We start from the raw sequence: 22,164 nt of genomic DNA on the forward strand, positions 1-22,164 counted from the left end.
AAAAACTCATTGCCAAGCTTTTAATGAGAAGGCTGGGTTCTCCACCTAAAACTTTGGCCAAAGAGATTGGATTTAAAGCATACAAAATACTGGAGGATGGAGAAGCAGTGGGTTATAAATTCTATCAAGTTGTGCATCATTTAAATGCTTAACACACCCCCAGTTTAATCAGATACTCACTATGTGCTTTATAGAGGTTAGCAAATTACCTTCAGGTCCTCTGTGAATTGCACGTAAGGACATGATTTGTGCTAAATTCAGCCACACCCACCTGATACCAAGTTGGCACCTGCAAACACAATGAATATGAAACTTGCTACACCAAGAATTAATGGAGATCAACCTGTCCAGACCTAAGACTGGAGTCCAGCACTTGGAACCACCTACAGGTGGCTCCTAATATTTTCTTTTCCCTTAGTAGGTCAACCCGCACTATACCACCTTTGTTTTCTGGCCCAATCACAACACTGACACCCTCCCCACCCATCTCTGGCCCAAATGACCAGTCCTCACCACCAAATCTCAACGACTGCCCTGCACCAGCCAAAGGCTGCACCAGCCCCAATATCCAAATCGGAACAAAATGTTCTAGTGGCTTTCCCCACATCTAACTAGCAAGAGGCTTCAACAACAAACTACACAACAAATGTATAGTATCTTTTGATGTGCCATGTCTGAGGAAGCTACCCATGTATAAATAATAACACAAAAGGTACCTAATCAAGATGAGACTATTTTCAACTCTATATCCCCAATAACATCCTGTCAGAACCTAAACTGGGAGAGTCGTTGGACAGATTATTCTAGTACAGACTGACATAATCATACCAAGAATCATATCTATCTACCAACACCATAAATTCTTTCCACTGGAACTGGATCAAAACAGTACAGGCCATCCCCGGGTTACGAACGCCTGACTTATGAACACCCCTTCATACAAGCTAGCTCCCATAACATTTTTAAATTTAAAAGCCCAATGTACATACATACATTCATTCACACAAACGACAGAACTAGTTTCCACTCTTCCTCCACTTTTAATAACTGTTCTTTCTTATCAATCTTACGAGCTTTTAATGCCATACTGTGGATGTATGGTTACCGTATCGACAAATACACTGACTACCCTAACACCCATGGCCTCTTTCTACTTCAAGCAATGCGCCCCAAAGTAAGTTTCATAGTGTGTTAGGCCTCTAATATGTCTGACCTGCTGTGTCAATTTCCTGTATTTTTCCTAACATTAAGGAGCTGGGGCTTGAGGAGATAATTACATTAAATTAACCCAATCTGATGGAAGTTTTATCACTCAAACATGGTGGGGATTGGAAATGGAAGGAATTCTAGGCTGCAAAATAAGTCGCAATTCATATTTTTAAGATATGGATTTTTTACATTCAAGAGTAAATTTGGAGACAGTTATCTGACAGAAAACCAGAGACACACATAATACCACTACTTTGCATACTTGTTTTGTTGACCTGATCAGTAAATGGATAAGGCATTTCCCTTAATTAAGACACCAATGTGTATCCTTAACTCAAGCTTTCTCCAATTCTGCTGCTCAGCCATCATCTCACCAACAGGTTGCCTTAAATATTCTGTTCAATGCACGAGAGAAATTATTTTAAGTTTTTTTAAAACAAGTCCAAACTGACATTGGGAATAAGCAGTGTCCTACATTTGTGTGGCCATTTTCATTAGGCCCCATGAAGAGTAATTTTGAAGTGATGTAGCTGGTTAAAATTAACAATGTCATTGCCGAATATTTTAAGGTCTTAAATTTTAATGTTACTGTTGCAGGGAATGGTCAAGGACATGAATTTCACTGAAGCGAGATGGAACATCACACACAGCTTTTACCAAACATTTCTTGCTCTGATTTAAAGCTCACCAGTGTGTAATTTTAAAAATAATCAATTTCTCAAATGAAAATTAATTTTAGTGCTAGACCAATTTAAAACTGTTTTATGGCTTGTAAGAAACTTCAGGGAAAATTGTGTAATTCCTCTGTCTATACTTCTCGTTGCCTTTGTTAAGCAGCCAGCATAATCAAAGACCTCACCCACCCCGAACATTCTCTCTTCTCCCCTTTCCCATCCGGCAAAAGGTACAAAAGACTGAAAGCACATACCACCAGGCTCAAGGACTGTTTCTATCCCGCTGTTATAAGACTACTGAATGGTTCCCTAGTATGATAAGATGGACTCTTGACCTCACAACTTACTTGTTATGACCTTGCACCTTATTGACTACCTGCACTGCACTTTCTCTGTAACTGCTACACTTTAGAAACGTAGAAACAGAAAACCTACAGCACAATTCAGGCACTTCGGCCCACAAAGCTGTGCCGAACATGTCCCTACCTTAGAAATGACTAGGCTTACCCATAGCCCTCTTTTATTATTCTGCATTCTGTATTGTTTTACCTTGTGCTACCTCAATGCACTGTGTAATGAATTGATCTGTATGAACGCTGTGCAAGACAAGTTTTCACTATACCTCAGTACAAGTGACAATAATAAACCAATTCCAATTCCAGGCACAAAGAATCTAAATTTAATATACGAAAAGCTTTAATGTAAAAGACATTTCCTAAGAAGTCTCTATTGAATAAGTTACTCATACCCAAGAAGATTATATGTCAGGGTTAACTATTTCTTTACCCAAAACTACTGGCCAAAAGACTTTAAAGATTATTTAGAACATTTTGTTTTGACTTTCATGTATTTTTCACTCTGATATTTATTGATATCTTCCATGCTGAGATACAAGAATATGCATAATAGGACAGCAGGTAACACTGTACTTGTCAAAGCTGTCACTAATCCAGGTGGCATTAGAAAAAATCTTCCAAGGAAGAATAACCTACAAGAAAGACCTGTTAGAGCCAAGGAGCCCAGTTTAAGATGGTATTGGATGAATATTTGAAAGGGCAACTATTTAATGCAAATTGAGAGAAGTCTGCTACAGTAAAAAGTTTCAATTAGAAGCTAAGACTATTACCAACTGGATGGATCAAATAGCTTCCATGTTTGCTGAAATTCTCCAATTGTATCAAACTTGTAAAAAATAAGTTTTTTTCCTTTTATGAGACAGAGCATTCCTTAAATAAACAAACGATGGATGGAGCAATTTTGACATAGTATTATAAATGTGAATTGACAAGTTAATCATCTAACACTGCAGTCACATGACATACATACTAATATTCAACATTTCATTATAAAAATTCCTCAAGGAAAAATACTGTCCACCTTTATTTTCATTGGAAAATGAAAGTAATTACCTATACGAATTGTTGCTTTTCCTTTCAAACCATGTCCCAGCATTATAGTTTTCCTTCTTTGCTTTTGTTTAGAAGGTTCTTTAGAAGTCAGCCATTTGTACTAGAGTTTTCAAAAGATAAAACGAAGGTAACATTAATGAAGAAATTATCTAGTGGTTACAAAATTACATGCACTAAACTGGCATGGCTTCATTGCAAACTGCTGGATCAAATTCACTTTAAAAAGAAACTGTACAAAAAGTATTATTTCAACACCAAGTCCAATTCATTCACTACCCTTGGCCTCTCTCACCTCCCTGTTCCCACAGTTCTACCAACTGAAAGTTCTCATCCTCGTATTTAAATTCCTCCACTGCCTTACACCTCCTTATCTATGCAACTTCTCCAGTCCCACAACTCTGCTCCTCTGACAGACCTACTCTCATATGCCCTTGCATTCACCTGGTGACACAACTATATAGCCTCAATCAAGAAATTTCTTCCTACTCCCTTTCAACACACTTTCCTCCTTTAAATACTCAATTTTTTTTAACCAAGTTTCTGAATATCTCTCCAACCTCTTCCTTGTCTTAGCATTCATTTTTGATTTATATTTCTACAAAGCACCTTGGGATATATTTTTAAATGAAAGCTGGTACATACATGAATTGCACCAGTTTGAAACAGAACACCCACTTAAATCGCAGTTTTAAAAAAAATAAATCGCACTTGGGGCATATAGTTTCATTTCCTGGTATTAATGTCCCTCATCAAATTGAAATTCATAGATGCTAAGCAAGAAAAACATATGGGAGATGGAGGTAAGCAAAGGAAAGATAGAAAATACAGCTTTTTGTGAGCCATCTTAGTGCAGGGATAGAGGAAGTTTGGTAGCCGGGGAGAGAGTTCCAGGGGGTGCAGCTAAAATAGTCAGAGACAGAGCTATAGAATTATACAGCACAGAAACAGGCCCTTCAGCTGACCATGTTGCCTACCTGAGCTAGTCCCATTTGCCTGTGTTTGGCCCTTACCCCTCCAAACCTTTCCTATCAATCTAACTGTCCAGATGCCTTTGAAATGTAATTGTATCTGCCTCTACCAGTTCCTCTGGCAGCTCGCTCCACATATCCACCACCCTTTGTGTGGAAAAGGTCCCCCTTATGTCTCTTTTAAATTGTTCCCCTCTCACCTTAAACCTATGCCCTCTAGTCAGACTATACCTAGTCTCCCATACCCTGTGAAAAAGACCGTGACCATTCACTTTCTCTATGCCCCTGAAAATTTTATATGCCTCTACAAGGTCACCCCTCAGCCTCCAACGCAACAGGGGAAAAAAGTCCCAGCCTAACCAGTCTCTCCATGTAACTCAAGCCCTCCAGTCCCAGTAACGTCCTTGTGAATCTCTTGCACCTTTTCCGGCTTAATGGTATCCTTCCAATAGCTCAACCAGAATTGTACACAATACTCCAAGTGTGGTTTCACCAATGTCTCGCACAATTGGAACACAACGTTCCAGTTCTTGTACTCAATGCCCTGATCGATGAAGTCAAACGTGCTAAATGCCTTCTTCACCACCCTACCTGAATTGCCACTTCTGGGAAACTATGTATATGTACCCCTAGGCGTCTCTGTTCTACAACACTCTCCAAGGCCCTGCCAGTTATTCTGCAAATCCTGCCCTAGTTTAACTTCCCACAATGCAACACTTCACACTTGTCTGAGTTAAATTCTATTTGCCATACCTTGGGCCATTTTCCCAGTTGTTCAAGATCCTGTTGTAATCTTAAGTAACCTTCTTCACTGTCCACCAATTTTGGTGTCATCTGCAAACTTCCTAACCATGCCACCAATATTCTCATCCAAATCATTAATACAGATGATGAACAACAATGGACCCAACTCTAATGCCTGTGGCTCACCGCTGGACACAGGCCTCCAATAGGAAAAACAATCTTCCACTACCACTCTGACTTCTACCACCCTGACTTCTACCACCAAGCCAATTTTGTATCCAATTGGCTAACTCACCCCAAATCCCATGTGATCTAACCTTCCAGACCAGGGTACCATGAAGGACCTTGTCAAAAGCCTTGCTAAAGTCTATGTGGTCAACATCCACTGCCCTGCCCTCATTAATTCTCTTGGTCACCTCTTCAAAGAACTCAATCAAATTCTTGAGACACAATTTCCCATGCACAAAACCATGCTGATTATCCTTAATCAGTCCTTGCCTTTCTAAATGCAGGTAGATCCTTGTCTCTTTGAATCCCTTCCAGTAACATTCCCACCAATGATGTTAGGCTTATTGGCCTGTAGTTCCCTGACCAGTGGAGTCTATCACCCTAAACTCTGCATCTAGAGTGATAGCTGAAGGAAGAAATGCACAATAGATGGAGTAAATGAATGCTAAAGGTAGAAGAGGTTACAAATGTACAGTGAAGTAAAATATTTAAATGATTTAAAATATATACATTTATCGAATGAAAGAAAAACCATTTGTATGGAATTGATTTCCTCTATTCTTTCACCTTACTTCCCTTGTTGTGCTCTGGAAAACTGCACAAGGTTGGCTGTCAAAACAGGAAAATAACAATGTTCCACCACAAAAAAAATTGATATGCCTTTGCTCCAAGTAATTGACAGCATTAATGTTCTAAATAAGGTTTTTAGTTAAAAATGTTCTGGAAACTTCAAGGAAAGCCAACAAAAACAAAATATAGCATCCTGAATGCAGCAAAATGTCCCAAGGAATTTCACAGGAGTTTCAACAATAAATTGTCATCTATCCATATACAGTGGCATGCACAAGTTTGGGCACCCCGGTCAAAATTTCCGTTACTGTGAATAGATAAGCGAGTAAAAGATGACCTGATTTCCAAAAGGCATAAAGTTAAAGGTGACATATTTCTTTAATATTTTAAGCAAGATTACTTTTTTTATTTCCATCTTTTACAGTTTCAAAACAGCAAAAAAGGAAAAGGGCCTGAAGCAAAAGTTTGGGTACCCTGCATGGTCAGTACTTAGTAACACCACCTTTTGGCAAGTATCACAGCTTGTAAATGCTTTCTGTAGCCAGCTAAGAGTCTTTCAATTCTTATTTGAAAGATTTTTGCCCATTTTTCCTTGCAAAAGGCTTCTAGTTGTGTGAGATTCTTGGGCCGTCTTGCATGCACTGCTCTTTTGAGGTCTATCAACAGATTTTCAATGATGTTTAGGTCGGGGGACTGTGAGGGCCATGGCAAAACCTTCAGCTTGTGCCTCTTGAGGTAGTCCATTGTGGATTTTGAGGTGTGTTTAGGATTGTTATCCTGTTGTAGAAGCCATCCTCTTTTCATCTTCAGCTTTTTTTTTTACGGACGGTGTGATGTTTGCTTCCAGAATTTGCTGGTATTTAATTGAATTCCCTCTACCAGTGAAATGTTCCCTGTGCCACTGGCTGCAACACAAGCCCAAAGCATGATCGATCCACCCACGTGCTTAATGGTTGGAGAGGTGTTCTTTTCATGAAATTCTGCACCCTTTTTTCTCCAAACATACTTTGTCAAAGGGGGTGTTACTAAGTACTGACCATGCAGGGTGCCCAAACTTTTGCTTTGGGCCCTTTTCCTTTTTTGTTATTTTGAAACTGTAAAAGATGGAAATAAAAAAGTAATCTTGCTTAAAATATTAAAGAAATGTGTCATCTTTAACTTTATGCCTTTTGGAAATCAGGTCATCTTACACGCTTAGCTATTCACAGTAACAGAAATTCTGACCAGGGGTGCCCAAACTTTTGCATGCCACTGTATGTGGGTAGATGATCTAAGATTTGGTTAAAGAGGCTGGTTTAAAAGAGCTTCTTAAATGATATTAGAGATACTAATAGATTTTAAAGAAATTAGAGAGCTTGAAATTTTGGAAGATTAAAGCAAGACCATCAATGGTGAAGCTATTAAACCTGGAAATAGTAAGAGGCCAGAATTAGAAGAGAGAAGATAAAGTTACGTATCTGTAAGAGATAGAGAGATACAAGACAAAGGATATGAACTTTAAAGTTTGAAAAGGATATGAATTTGCTGAACTGCATTTCAGGTTAGCAAGTACAGGTGATAGGTGACAGTAATTTAGTGCAAGATTATATAAAGCTGCTTCAGTTTCTGTCACATGTTGGAAAAGGTTGAAGTCTATGACTTCTGTTTCTCCAATATTTATTGATGAAGACTTCTACTCATCTAGTACCAGACGTTGACTCAAGAGGTGGCAATAGAGCAACACTGATGTTACACAAGGAAATTGATACCTATTACCTAGGGCACCATGCAATTGAGAAATGTGGTGACCAGTGACAGATCATTGATGAATGCTGGAGCTAAAGATGCAGAAGTGGAAGGAGAAGGCATTATTGGCAATTTTCTAGCTTTGACTGGATAGATAGAAACAGAACCAGACAGAGCAATCCCAACCAGCTCGCCAAATCTAGATTTACACTTTCAAAAGGAAAAATAACTGTAACTGTACCAACATATCCAGAGGGGGGTGGGGAGAGAGGAAGCTTCTGAAAATCTGCAGCGACATCATGAGCGTGTTTACCCCGAAACCCTGTGTCATACAGTGACTGGAGAAAGTGCTAAGAAGGCTACAGTTGAAGACTCAAAAGAAACAACATGACTCTCTTTGCAAAATGTGGGTCTTTGGGGCCATTATTTAGGCGCAGGTCCACACGGCCCACTTGATGCCAGTCACATCCTCAGGGCCCAGCTAATGCTTGGCACTATGAAAAAGACTGGGCTTGGCATCAGCAACCAAAGGTGCAGTCCTATTTTCAGGGCCATGTCTAGAACTAGTTCCTTATCTAGCTTAAGCTGGGGATACTCTATACTGATGCACACGTCTCGCATCAAACCATGGACATATCATTGTATAACACTGGGATATGTTACAGTGGGTATAAGTCTGTCACTGAAAGGACTGAAGCATGGTGCAGTTTGGCACAGACCTTCTAATGTATAGCACTGGGGTATAGTACAGGGGGGTATATATTGTCATGATAACTTGACTAATTCTATTACAGATTTACCACTAATTTTCTCATGTTAGCCCTGATTTGCTTTACTGACACCTCTGAGACCTGTGTTGTCCATAATGTCAGTCTGTAATTCAAACATTCTATTCTGATGAAGGGTTATTGACCTGAAACATTTCTCTCCCCATACTTGTTGTTTGACTCATTGAGTATTGCCAGCATTTTCTGTTTCTTTTTTTATTTCAGATTTCCAGCTTTTGCAGTTTTTTTTTACTGTTCAATCATAAATTCAAAGACATCTTTTAAAGAGCTGTTATGGTCACAATAGGCTGTAAGGTTCTTTGAATTACCATCCATACACCAGCATTACTGCTAGATTTTACTCATCACAGACAGGCATACATATACTCAGATGAAGCTGCCACTGCAAAGCACAGTGGTTTTTGAAGATGAACGCAGAGGAAATGTATCCAGCTTCCTAACTTCAACGAGTAGGAAATATTTGCCCACTGAGAAGGTATGAAGATCTAGCTTTGTGGGAAAAAATGGGATTTGACATATTTTCTTAATGGCTTGGGATGTTCCTTAAAGAGTTTACCTCTGAATATACTAACATACTTTGATGTCTGCATTGTTTTGAGAATTCAAGAATGCATAACTGGTAGATAGTGTACAATTTTTTTTATTCCTGATTTTATTAATTAATTGTACATAGTTAGAGATAATCTATCCCATTGAACTTGTCCTGAGATTTGCTGTTATACAGTGGGACTTGCTGTAGCCTCACCCACAATTCATTTCTTCGTTAGTCACACTTCCTTCCACAAAAATATCTTTACAGCCAGTAATTCACAAATTCTGCCAATAAAATTAAACTAATCAACACAACACTTTACCCAATATTTTAAAATACAAAAACATTTATAACTAATGTTTAACTTTACATGTTTTGTAATATTATTCAAAATTATGTCAAAAAATTCCAAGAGCAAAATCACAAGCAATAAGTGCACAGGATTTTCTTTTGGATTTAAACAAAAAACTTTCTTCAACATCAATTACAGCATGTTGGACAGAGCAAACAGATGACTGAAAGTTCACATCTTTATACTAGTACCTTCCTTGCGACATGTTTAAAGGCTCTTAACTCCACATCCTCAATGGCATGCTTCATCATCCAACCACATTTTCATCAACTACCTGGGCATCAAATGTCCAAAACTGCCATTTGCTGCACTCAAAATCCATTCACCCTCCTTAAACACTAATGTTTTTATCCATTTCCCATCCCAATTGTACTTGCAGTTTTTCCACTGATTAAATTAGCACCATCTCCCCTCCCTTCCTCTTACCTTAATATGCTCATTCTATTAACAATTTTATTACAGAACATGCAGGTGCAACAGGCAAAGTGGACTTGGAAAACTTGGGCAACGGAGTGTATGGTCTAATGTGGATCTAAAATGGCAAAAGAACAAATAACAAGGCCAAAGTTGGAGCTTTGAGAAGGAGCAATGAAGGAAGGATGAAAAACGATTCTGACAAAAAAAAAACACACCCTATATTGGTGAAGAAACCAGATTCCAATGGGATTAATAGGAAGACAGTGTGATCTGAACCATAACTGCCATTCATCACTAACTTGTGCATGAATAACACTGTTCAGAAGTGACACAAACAAAGGCATATTTGATGTAAATTTTAATATATTAATGAAAGCAGTGCAGCCAGAAGATTGCTTCAAACGAAGTACTCCACTTCCACCTCATCCTTAAAGCAATCTTCTGCCTCTAACATTCAATTTTCAAACCATCAATTTGAAATTTTCTGGCTTAGTTTTCATTTGTGATGCTGCAATCACAATGTTAGGACATTTCAGAGTGCCATTCAACCAATAGCTCCATTGTCTGATACGCTGAGTAACACTGCATGATATTGCAATTGTAATGACGTTACATAATTAGTCAACGTAATACAGTTTTGCATTGGATAGTTAATGTTACATTTATGTTGGGCAAAAAAATGTGCTACCTCAGAGTTCATTCCATTTCCATTCAGCAATATTCTTTCAATAATGGATTTTATTAAGGACCGATCTAGAGGGAACAAAAGAAGTATTAGTGGCAGCGAAATGAATTTGACAAAATATACAAATTTACCACATGTTTATCTGAGCAAATTTTCACAGCAATTTTATCAGAAGTATACAAATCTACTTCTCTGGTGACCAGGTTATGAGGTGGGTTAATATACCGTTCTCTTGCCTCCAAGACTTGGTTTGAATTTATATAAACAAATGGACTTAATTATCTCTCTTCTTGCCATTAATAAGAAATCAGCACAAAATTACTTTGGACTTCCCGTCAGTCCAATGGTACAACCTATAAAAGTCTGAATGTCAGTACAATTAACCTGTAAGTTAGGAACAAATAGGGAATTTATACTGGGTGCTCTCCATTTGCACGTCCTTGTTCTAAAAATAGCAATTTTATATTCAAAATGCAACAGGAGCCAAATATTTCAGAACATTGTTTACAGGTTTTATTTTAGAAAACTATCCTCCCTTGGGATCATGCCTACCCCCGAAGTTCTGTCAGCAGAATGTAACTTCATTTTGTTTTCCACATGTTGGGTTTCTAAATTCACTGCCATTCACATTCCTTTTGCATCAATACATGTCCTGAATCAGGAAACTGGCACGTTGTAGAAAACAGAGCGATCGGTATGCAGAAGAACCAGAATGGCTGGAAGGTCCCAAATGAAATGGAGGATGAATGACCTACAGCCACCATGTTGGGCACACATTCTGTGTTTTGCAACTTTCATACATTTTAAGTGCTGAGCATGTAAAGGGACAGTCAGTAACTTAATATCGAACCTACTGGTGGAGTAGGGTAACCAACTCTGGTCAAAAGCAACCCTGGTGGTTTGATAACTTTTTCTACCTGTCTATTTAGATCAGATTGCATCGGAGCATATGACTTCCAGTATTTAATTAAATTGTTTTATTATTGTCACATGCACCAAGGTATAGTCAAAAAACTTTGTTTTGTATGCCAACCATATAGATCATTTCATTACAACAGTGCATTGAAGCAGTACAAGGGAAAATAATAACAGAATGCAGAATAAAGTGTTACAGTTACAGAGAAAGTGCAGTGCAGGCAGACAATAAGGTGCAAGACCACGATGAGGTAGATTGTGAGGTCAAGAGTCCATCTTGTCGTACAAGGGGACCATTCAATAGTCTTATCACAGTGGGACAGAAGCTGTCCTTGAGCATGATGGTACATGCTTTCAGGCTTTTGCCCAATGGGAGGGGGAAGAAGAGAATGTCCTGGGTAGGTGGGTTCTTTGATTGTTGGCTGCTTTACAGAGGCAACGAGAAGTGTAGACAGAGTAATAAAGGATATTCCTCTTGGAATTAAGAATTTTGTGATTTTGCACCATTAGCTGTCACACAAGTTATTTGAAACACTTTAAGCAATCTACTCAAAGTATGCAATGGGAGAAAACAGAGAAACTAGAAATAAGAGAAGTCATTCTCTTCATCTCTTTCCCAAAGCCCTGGTCTCCATTGCTGCCCCTTCCCCCAGATCCACACCCCTACATTATCCAGGTCTGCGTCCACCCCATCCAATATCTTAGTCTCCCCTCACTCTTGAGCACACTGGAATTTCAGATACTTTCCCATGATTTCAGAAATTCATTTTCACATCCAATCCGATGCAAGCACAAGAAGAAAATGTCAAAACCATTTCCAAATATTTAATAATTACAAGTTTTTTTAATGAACCTTGCAGGACCTCATTAATATTAATTTGTGCTGATGCAATCTCAGTAATTATCAGTCAGCATTACAAATGACACTCGGTTGATCAGAATTTAATTTTTTTTAAATGTTCTGCAACAAAACTAACAAAAAATAAATGACCAAATGAAAAGATAAAGCTAATAAATAACTAGTACTTCAATTCTTCAAAAGGAAGCATATTTATAGAGTCAGAGTTATACAGCACAGAAGCAGGCCATTCAGCCCAACTGGTCCATGCTAACCAAGATACCCATTCAAGCTCGTCCTATTTGTCAGCATTTGGCCAACAACCTTCGAAACACTTCCAATCAATGTACCTGCTTCAACCACTTCCTCTGGCAGCTCATTCCACATACATACCACTCTGTGTAAAAAGTTGTCAAGTTCCTATTAAATCTTTCCCCTCTCACCTGAAACCTCTGCCCTCAAGTTCTTCATTCCCCAACACTGGGAAAAAGACCGAGTGCATTCAGCCTATCGATGTCCCTCATGATTTTATACACCTCTACAAGATCACCTCTCAGTCTCCTACACTCCAATGAAAAAAAAGGTCCCAATCTACTCAACCTCTTGCCATAACTCAGTCTCTCGAGTCCTAGCAACATCCTCGTAAATCTCCTTTGCACTCTTTCCGGTTTAATAACATCATTCCTATAGCAAGGCAACCAAAACTGAACACAATACTCCAAGAGCAGTCCCACCAGTGACCTGTACAACGGCACCATGACCTCCCAACTCCTATACTCAATGCCCTGACTCATGAAGGCCAGTGTGCGAGAAGCCTTCTTCACCACCCTGTCTACCTGTGACTCCACTTTCAGTAAACCATGTACTTGTACTCCAAGGTCCCTCTGTTCTACAACACTCCCCAAGGACCTACCTGGGTTGACTTTCCAAAATGCAACACCTCATACTTATTCAAATTAAAATCCATTTGCCATTCCTCAGTCCACTTACTCAGCTAATCAAGATTCCCCTTGTCATTTTTGATAACCTTCTTCATTACCCACTTTATCACCTATTTGGTATTGGTTTATTATTGTCACTTGTACCGAGGTACAGCAAAAAACTTGCCTTGCATACCGTTCATACAGATCAATTTATTACACATTGCACTGAAGTAGTACATGGTTAAAAACAGTAACAGAGTACAGAGTAAAGTGTCACAGCTACAGGGAAGTGCATTGCAGGTAGACAATAAGGTGCAAGGTCATAACAAGGTAGATTGTGAGGTCAAGAGTCCACCTCATCGTACAAAGAAACAGTTCAATAGTCTTATCTCAGTGGGATAGAAGCTGTTCTTGAGCCTGGCGATATGTGCCCTCAGGCTCCTGTATCTTCTGCCTGATGGGAGAGGGCAGAAGAGAGAATGACCCGGGTGGGTGGGGTCTTTGATGATGCTGGCTGCTTCACAAAGGCAGCAAGAGGTACAGACAGAGTCCATGGAGGGGAGGCTGGTTTTCGTGATGTGCTGGGCTGTGTCCATGACTCTCTGCAATTTCTTGCAGTCCCGGGCAGAGCAGTTGCCATACCAAGCCGTGATGCATCCAAATGAGATGCTTTCTATGGTGCATCGATAAAGGTTGGTGAGTGTCGAAGGGGACATGCCAAATTTCTTTAGCCTCCTGAGGAAGTAGAGGCACTGGTGAGCTTTCTTGGCCGTGGTGTCTACGTGGTTGGACCAGGTCAGGCTATTGGAACTTGAAGCTCTCAACCTCAGCACCAATGATATAGACAGGTGCATGTACACCGCCCCCTTTCCTGAAGGGAATGACCAGCTCTTTTGCTTTGCTGACATTGAGGGAAAGGTTGTTGTCCTGACACCATGTCACAAGCTCTCCATCTCCTTCCTGTACTCCAACTCACTGTTATTTGATATACAGCCTACTACAGTGGTATCATCTGCAAACTTGTAGCTGGAGTTAGAGCAGAATCTGACCACGCAGTCATGAGTGTCTAGGGAGTAGAGTAGAGGGGAGTAGAGTAGAGGGCTGAGGACGCAGCCTTGTGAGGCACCAATGTTGAGAATAATCGTGCTGGAGGTGTTGCTGCCTATACTCACCATGCCCTGTACATTCCTCTCCAAATCATTGATATAGATGACAAACAACAATGGGCCCAGCACCAATCTGAGGCACACCTCTAGTCACAGGCCTTCAGTCCGAGAAACAACCTTCCACCCTCACCCTCTGCTTTCTGCAATCAAGCCAATTGTGTATCCAATTAGCCAGCTCTCTCCAGATTCCATGCAATCTAACCTTCCAGACAGCCTACCATGTGGAACCTTATCCAAGGCCTTACTGAATTCCATATAAACCACGTCTACCATCCTGCCCTCCTCAACTTTCTTGGTCACATCATCAAAGAAATTCAATCAAGTTCGTAAGACATGATCTCCCACGCACAAAGCCATGCTGACTACCGCTAATCAACCCGTCTTTCCAGATGTACATATATCTTAACCCTCATTGTACTGCATGTTTTCTTTCAATTGGAAAAGTGAACTAAATTAGTGATTGAAAGCAGGCTGTGTAGAGCCAAAAAAGAACAAGACGAAGGCTGAAGCTTTTTGGACCCATGCAAGTATAGGTGATCACTATCTTTGAGACAACAATCTCACAGAATTAACTGGCATTTAGAAGAGTATTGGCTGAAAAATTAAAGACAATATAGATTTATGAATGGAAAAAATCTGTGTGATAAGCTCGATTGGCTTCTTCAACAGAGTAATGGATACTGTTGATGAGGATGATATATTAAATGTTATGCATCTAGAAGTTCAAAGGTATTGATAACATGCCACAAAAAAGACATTGGCAAAATTGAAGTCCATTGAATTAAAGGGACAAATATAATGTGAACAACAAAAATGTTACAGTATTGAAAGCAGAGAGCAGTGATGAATTGTATTTTTCTCCCCATACTGGAGGGAAGTATACAGTGCTATTCCCATTGGGATGATGTTTGGGCCAACACCTGATATTTTATTATTGGCTCAGAGACACAATTTTAAAGTATGGAGATGACACAAAACTTGATTTGAGCAAGGAAAATATCAGCAGATTTCAGATATACAATGATAGATTGGTGAAATATATACCTACAAATGACAGATAAAATCAAATGCAATTAAGTACAAGGCGATATATGTTGGTAGGAAGAGTGTAAGATTAAATAAACTAAACATTTATTGATTAAGAAACAAAAATACTCAGGGATATATACATGAAAATCTTCACGAGATAAGTCTGTTCAAGACACACGCGACCCTTGACTTTTGTCATTTGTAAAGACAAGAAGTTATGATAAACTTTATAAACTATTGGATCTCAAAGGAGCATTGTGTTTAATTCTCAGCACTGGTTTTAGTAACACGACTCTGCAAGATCAAAAAACACAAATTATGTCAAGAGACTAGATCAGTGTGAAGTGACGTGTGATAAGTGACAACCCAGATAAGTGTGAAGTGGTTCATTTTGGTAGGTCAAATATGTTGGCGGAATATAGTATTAATGGTAGGACTCTTGGCAGTGTGGAGGATCAGAGGGATCTTGGGGTCCGAGTCCATAGGACGCTCAAAGCGGATGCGCAGGTTGACTCTGTGGTTAAGAAGGCATATGGGGTATTGTCCCTCATCAATCGGGGAATTGAATTTAGGAGCCGAGAGGTATTGTTGCAGCTACATAGGTCCCTGGTCAGACTCCACTTGGAGTATTGTGCTCAGTTCTGGTCGCCTCACTACAGGAAAGATGTGGAAGCCATAGAGAGGGTGCAGAGGAGATTTACAAGGATGCTTCCTGAAATGCGGAGCATGCCTTATGAAAGCAGGTTGAGGGAACTTGGCCTTTCCTCCTTGATGCGACAGAGGATGGGGGGGGACCTGATAGAGGTGTATAAGATGATGAGAGGTATTGATCGGGTGGATAGTCAGAGGCTTTTCCCCAGGGCTGAAATGGTGGCCACAAGAGGACATAGGTTTAAGGTGCTGGGGAGTAGATATAGAGGAGATGTCAGGGGTAAGTTTTTTTTTACTCAGAGAGTGGTGAGTGCGTGGAATGGGCTGCCAGAAACGGCGGTGGAGGTGGATACGGTAGGGTCTTTCAACAGACTGTTAGATAGGTACATGGAGCTGAGTAAAATAGAGGGCTATGGGTAAGCCTAGTAATTTCTAGGGTAGGGACATGTTCGGCACAGCTTTGTGGGCCAAAGGGCCTGAATTGTGCTGTAGTTTTTCTAAATAAGGTTGCTCTCAAACGAGAACTGAAGGTGACAGAAATTTTTTTTTGAAGTTGTGTAAAATAATGGATTTTCAACCAAGTAATTAAGAAGAAACTCTTCAGTGCCAGAAGGACCGGCATGAGGAAAAAAATATTGTGGCAAGTTATTAAAATCTGGAATGCACTGACCAGAAGGGTGATGGAGACAGCATCAATACTAACTTCCAAAAGGAAACTAGATAAATACATAAGAAAAAATATTTATTAGGCCGTGAGGGAAAGAAGGGGTATTGGCCTAATTGTAAAACTCTATTAAATTGTTAGTGCAGACACACCATGCAAAGTGGCCATTTATGCAACAAGTCCAACAATGAAGAGGGAGAACATGGAGAGTGGAGGCAGATTTAAAGTACGGCAGCCTAACGCCTTTAGCAAAGAGCTGCCAATTTTCTTCCTTTGTAACAATCAGAAGTCATCACTTTTAGCATCTTTAAGGAGTTCTAATAGAGATTACTAATCACACTAACTGTATATTGTCACAAACCAGCAACAAAAGAAACACACTGAGCATGATTCAGTGTTAAAAACTATTTTATTAATCACTACTTATGATAATACGTAAAATAAAAGTTAAAAAAAAAATGTTAGTATGTTAGAATTCAAAAATGTTAAACCTCGAACGTTAACCCCAAAACTAAACTCGTCGTGTGTGTGTGTGTGACAAAGTCCAAAACTCCCAGTTCCTGAATGGTTCTTAAAGTTCAGTTCCGCAAGCCATAAGGTGAAACATGAGCAAGGGCTTCTTCAACAACCACCGTTGTCTGAAGATAAGATGTAGATGTAGAAAAACATAGAGAGAGTACATACGAAATCCAAATGTTCCAGGATGGAACCCAAACGACACTTCAGTGTTTACTCGGTAGTGACTTCCTCACCCCGAAAAGCATCCGAACCGTGGTCGTCCACACACAAATACCTGTTTCCTTCTACAGGTCAGCAACAAAGTGAACTCCACCGGATTACTTCCAACTTCCATACATGGATTTCAGTGGCAAACACAGTTATTGTTTCTCATCCATCGATAGAGAAAACAAGCAGGCTGGTGTCTCTCTCCCTTCTCTTTCTCTCTCTCCTTCTTCTTCTGACTTCTTCAACAACGTCATTACGTCCTTTATCTTCTATTGACGTAAGCACGCCCCACACACACATACACACACACTCTCTATCTTAAAGGGACTTTCACTGAGTCCGTAACACCTCCCACCTAAAAAAAAATTTTCCCAAGAAAATTTTAACCACGCATAGTTAGTAATGTTGATAATTATCATGCTACACAACTACAGACTATCAGATTAGTACAGATACATGTTTCCCATTTAACATCGGGAAAGACAATCAGCAATCACATTATCTTTGCCTTTAATGTGAGTTATCATGAGATCAAACTCTTGCAAAATTAAACTCCAGTTTAACAGCCTTCTGTTCTTGTTTTTGACTCGGCTCAGAAACACCAATGGGTTATGATCTGTATACACAGTCAATGGTTTCTGAGCGGTGCAAACATATACACTGAAATGTTGCAAGGCTAAAACAAGCGACAGTAATTCTTTCTCTATGGTGGAATAATTCTTTTGATGCTCATTAAATTTCTTTGAAAAGTAAGCTACAGGATGGTCAATATCATCAAGGTCACCCTTCTGCAACAACACAGCTCCTGCAGCTTCATCACTGGCATCTACTGCTAATGAAAATGGCTTTTCAAAGTCAGGTGTTCTGAGCACAGGATGGTAGCATAAAATGGCTTTCAGCTTCTTAAATGCTTCTTGACAAGAATCTGTCCAAACAAACTTTACTCCCTTCTTCAGAAGATTAGTTAGGGGAAGAGCAATATCAGCAAAATTTTTACAAAATTTTCGGTAATATCCAACCATTCCCAAAAATCTTCCAACAGTCCTCGTACCTGTGGGAATAGGGAACTCAGATATTGCTTGAACTTTTGCCTGAACAGGAGCTTGCTTGCCTTGACCTACAACATAACCAAGATACGTCAGAGTGGCATGGCCAAATTCACTTTTAGCCAAGTTAACTGTAAGGTTAACCTTGGAAAGTCTTTCAAACAACCTTTCTAACGCAGAGATGTGATCTTCCCAAGTATCATTCCCAGTCACTAAGTCGTCAATGTAGGCATCTGTATGTTTTAACCCATGAATCACTGAATTAATCATTCTTTGAAATGTTGCCGGAGCATTTTTCATTCCAAATGGCAAAACATTGTATTCATACAATCCAGAAGGGGTTACAAAGGCTGAAATCTCCCGTCCTCTATCTGTTAATGGAACACACCAGTACCCTTTTAATAGGTCAATCTTTGTAAGAAATTTTGCCTTTCCCACTCTATCTATGCAATCATCCACCCTAGGAATAGGGTAAGCATCTGACTTTGTTACAGCATTCACTTTCCTGTAATCTGTGCAAAATCTAACAGTTCCATCAGGTTTAGGTACAATAACACAGGGCGAACTCCAATTTGAACTAGAATGTCTAATAATATCATTTTCCAACATGTATTTTATTTCCTGATCAACAAGTTTACTTTTTTCCACATTCATTTGATATGGGTGTTGTTTGATTGGTTTCGCATCCCCAACATCAACATCATGGGTAATTATCGATGTTCTGTTTGGAACATCTGGGAATAAATTTTTAAATTTTAAAATTAATTCTCTCATCTGTTGTTTTTGTGAAACTTGTAGATGGTCCAACTTCGTTTCAAGGTTCTCCATGATATTTTGGTTTTTTTAGTTTCGATGGAACAATATTTGGTCTAAATTGGCCTACCTCAACATCAACATCAGGCATTCTAGAAACAACCTTTACATCATCCACCAAGGCCACAACTGAATCCCTCTCATAATAAGGTTTTAGCATGTTTACATGACAGAGTTGTGTTTTCTTGCGTCTATCTGGTGTTTTGATTATATATGTTAAATCAGTCACTCGAGATTCAATAACATAGGGTCCAGAAAAACGAGATTGCAAGGGATTATTTTGGCTAGGGAAAAATACCAACACCTTTTGCCCCACTGCAAATGTCCTAGGCCGAGCACGTCTATCAAAATATGTCTTCATTCTTATCTGGCTAGTTTTCAAATTCTCTCTCGCTAGCTGGCAGACTCTCTCCAACCGAGTTTTAAATTTTTGGACATAGTCCAACAGACTCAAGTGAACTTCCTCATTAACCCATTGCTCTCTTAACAACTCCAAAGGTCCTCTCACCCTATGTCCAAATACAAGCTCAAACGGACTAAATCCTATTGACTCCTGGATCGATTCTCTAACGGCAAACAAAAGTAAATGGATACCTTTGTCCCAATCCTTGGTGTTTTCAAAGCAATAAGTCTTCAGCATATTTTTGAGAGTAGAATGAAATCTCTCCAGAGCTCCTTGAGATTCTGGGTGATATGCAGATGATACAATCTGCTTTGCTCCCAGCTCATAGACTATTTGTTGAAAAATTTTTGACATAAAATTACTACCTTGATCAGATTGGATTTCTTTTGGCAAACCAAACAAGGTAAAAAATTTTACAAGAGCCTTTGACACCGTCTTGGCCTTAATATTTCTAAGGGGTATTGCCTCTGGAAATCTAGAAGTGGCACACATGATGGTTAACAAATACTGATTTCCAGTCTTAGACTTTGGTAAGGGGCCAACACAGTCCACAATCACCTTCGAAAAGGGCTCCCCAAAAGCAGGAATTGGCTTCAAAGGAGCCACAGGGGGTTTTTGATTTGGTTTACCTACCATCTGACATGTGTGGCAGGTTCGACAAAACATCACCACATCTTTTCTCAAATCAGGCCAATAGAATTGTTTCAAGATCTTCCCTACAGTTTTATTCACACCAAAATGACCACCCAAAGGCATACTGTGGGCCAGGTTTAAAATCTCATCCCTATAAACTTTTGGAACAACAACCTGATGAATAACTTCCCATTCCTCAGTAACAGGAACATGAGGAGGTCTCCATTTCCTCATTAACACTCCATTTTTGACATAGTATCCAATTGGCACTTTTTCAATCTCCTCACATGAGAGTGCTTTTTCTTTCAATTCGGTCAACTCAGGGTCCTTTGTCTGTTCCACCATAAAATCCTTCCTCGACAAAGACAAGTCTTTAAATTCAGGCTCACTATAAGGATGTTGATCCTCCAATGAAGACAGAAAAGTCTCAGATAAGGCATCATAATTTTCTTCCTGTTTAGGACTGTCACAAGGAACCACATCAGACTGCACCGGACTGTCTGTCTTGGCTAATTCTCTAGCTCTAGCTCGAGTCACCGCACATGATGGGTAAACATCTGGATCATCCTCAGACTCATCAATCCTTGGTTTGGTTGTTAACCGTACCACAGGATCACTTTCTCCATTTGCAAGGTCATTTCCCAATAACAAAGAAACTCCTTCCACTGGCAAACTAGGTCTTATCCCTATCTCGACTGGTCCTTCTACGAACTTTGACTTTAAAATCACCCTGTGAAAAGGGACAGACATGGTCTCACCTGTAACGCCTCGTACTAGATTTACTTCACCAGTGTCACTTTCTTCACCAAAATTTAAAACACTGTCCAGCAAGAGAGATTGACTAGCCCCAGTATCTCTAAGAATTTTCACTGGCACCTGGGGTGACTCATCATTCAGTGAAACAAAACCCTCTGATACATAAGAACGGAATTCCTTTCTCACCTCTTCCAACTTTTCCGCTTTTACCTCTTGCAAGGACTAATCTTTAACAGCATCTCCTAAACCTTTTTGATTTTTAATTGCCTGAAAGCAAGCATTGGGCACAGCTTCCTTCTTTTTCTTCAAAAGGGCACAATTAGATATCACATGGCCAGGTTTCCTACAGTAATAACAAGTACGCTCAACAGGTTTCTCCAACCCTGGCTTCTTTTCATCTTTTCCTTTTTGATTACCTCCCAATTTAATCTCTGGTTTACCTGGATTGTCTTTGTAACTCTTTTGAAAGGTTTTAGGTTGTCCCCATTTGGATTTATGGGTTAAAGCATAATCATCTGCCAACCTAGCAGTTTCTTGTAAAGTTTCCACTGCCTTTTCATTTAAATATGTTGTTAATTCAGCTGGAACACATCTTTTAAAGTCTTCCACTAGTATCAATTCTGTCAATTTATCAAAATCCCCATCTACATTTTTAGCCAGGCACCATCGTTCAAAACATATTCTCTTTCCATTGGCAAATTCCATATAAGTCTGATCTGCAGATTTCCTCAAGTCTCTGAATTTTTGTCTATAAGCCTCAGGGACCAATTCATAGGCCTTCAAAATAGCTTGTTTTACCTTGGTATAATCAGCTGCATCCTCAACAGACAAAGCAGAATAAGCTTTTTGAGCTTTACCTTTAATCACACTCTGTACCATAAGAGCCCATCCTTTCCTTGGCCAGTTTGAACTCACAGCAACCTTTTCAAAATGTTGGAAATACTGATCAACCTGATCTTCTTCAAACGGAGGGACTAATCGAACCTCCCTGCTGGCTGAAAAACCATCATCAGAATCAGATTCCGAACTCCTACGCTTCATTTGTAACTCATGCTGCCTCTGTTTTTCCTTCTCCTCTGCCTCAAACTTTAACCGAATTAGTTCCCGTTCCCGTTCAGCCTCTAACTTCATCTGAGTTATCTTTTGTTCGGCCTCTAATTTATTTTGCTCTCGTTCAGCCTCTATCTTTAACTGGGTTTGTTCTCGTTCAGCCTCTAATCTCTTTTCCTCTTGTTCGGCCTCTAATTTCTTTTGTTCTCGTTCAGCTTCTAATTTATTTTGTTCTCGTTCGGCCTCTAAT

The 22,164-nt window shown here is 39.5% G+C and overlaps 1 protein-coding gene across 1 annotated transcript in view; it reads right to left on the minus strand.

Moving 5' to 3' along the window:
* Window positions 1-22,164, minus strand: part of cep78 (centrosomal protein 78) — a 74,472-nt gene that overhangs the window by 30,078 nt on the left and 22,230 nt on the right. The window contains 2 exon segments of the mRNA XM_052019161.1: window positions 3,293-3,392; window positions 10,305-10,372. Of these exon segments, the coding sequence (XP_051875121.1) occupies window positions 3,293-3,392; window positions 10,305-10,372 (168 nt within the window).

The sequence above is a fragment of the Pristis pectinata genome, chromosome 7 (assembly GCF_009764475.1).
Source record: "Pristis pectinata isolate sPriPec2 chromosome 7, sPriPec2.1.pri, whole genome shotgun sequence".
NCBI classification, from domain to species: Eukaryota; Metazoa; Chordata; class Chondrichthyes; order Rhinopristiformes; family Pristidae; genus Pristis; species Pristis pectinata.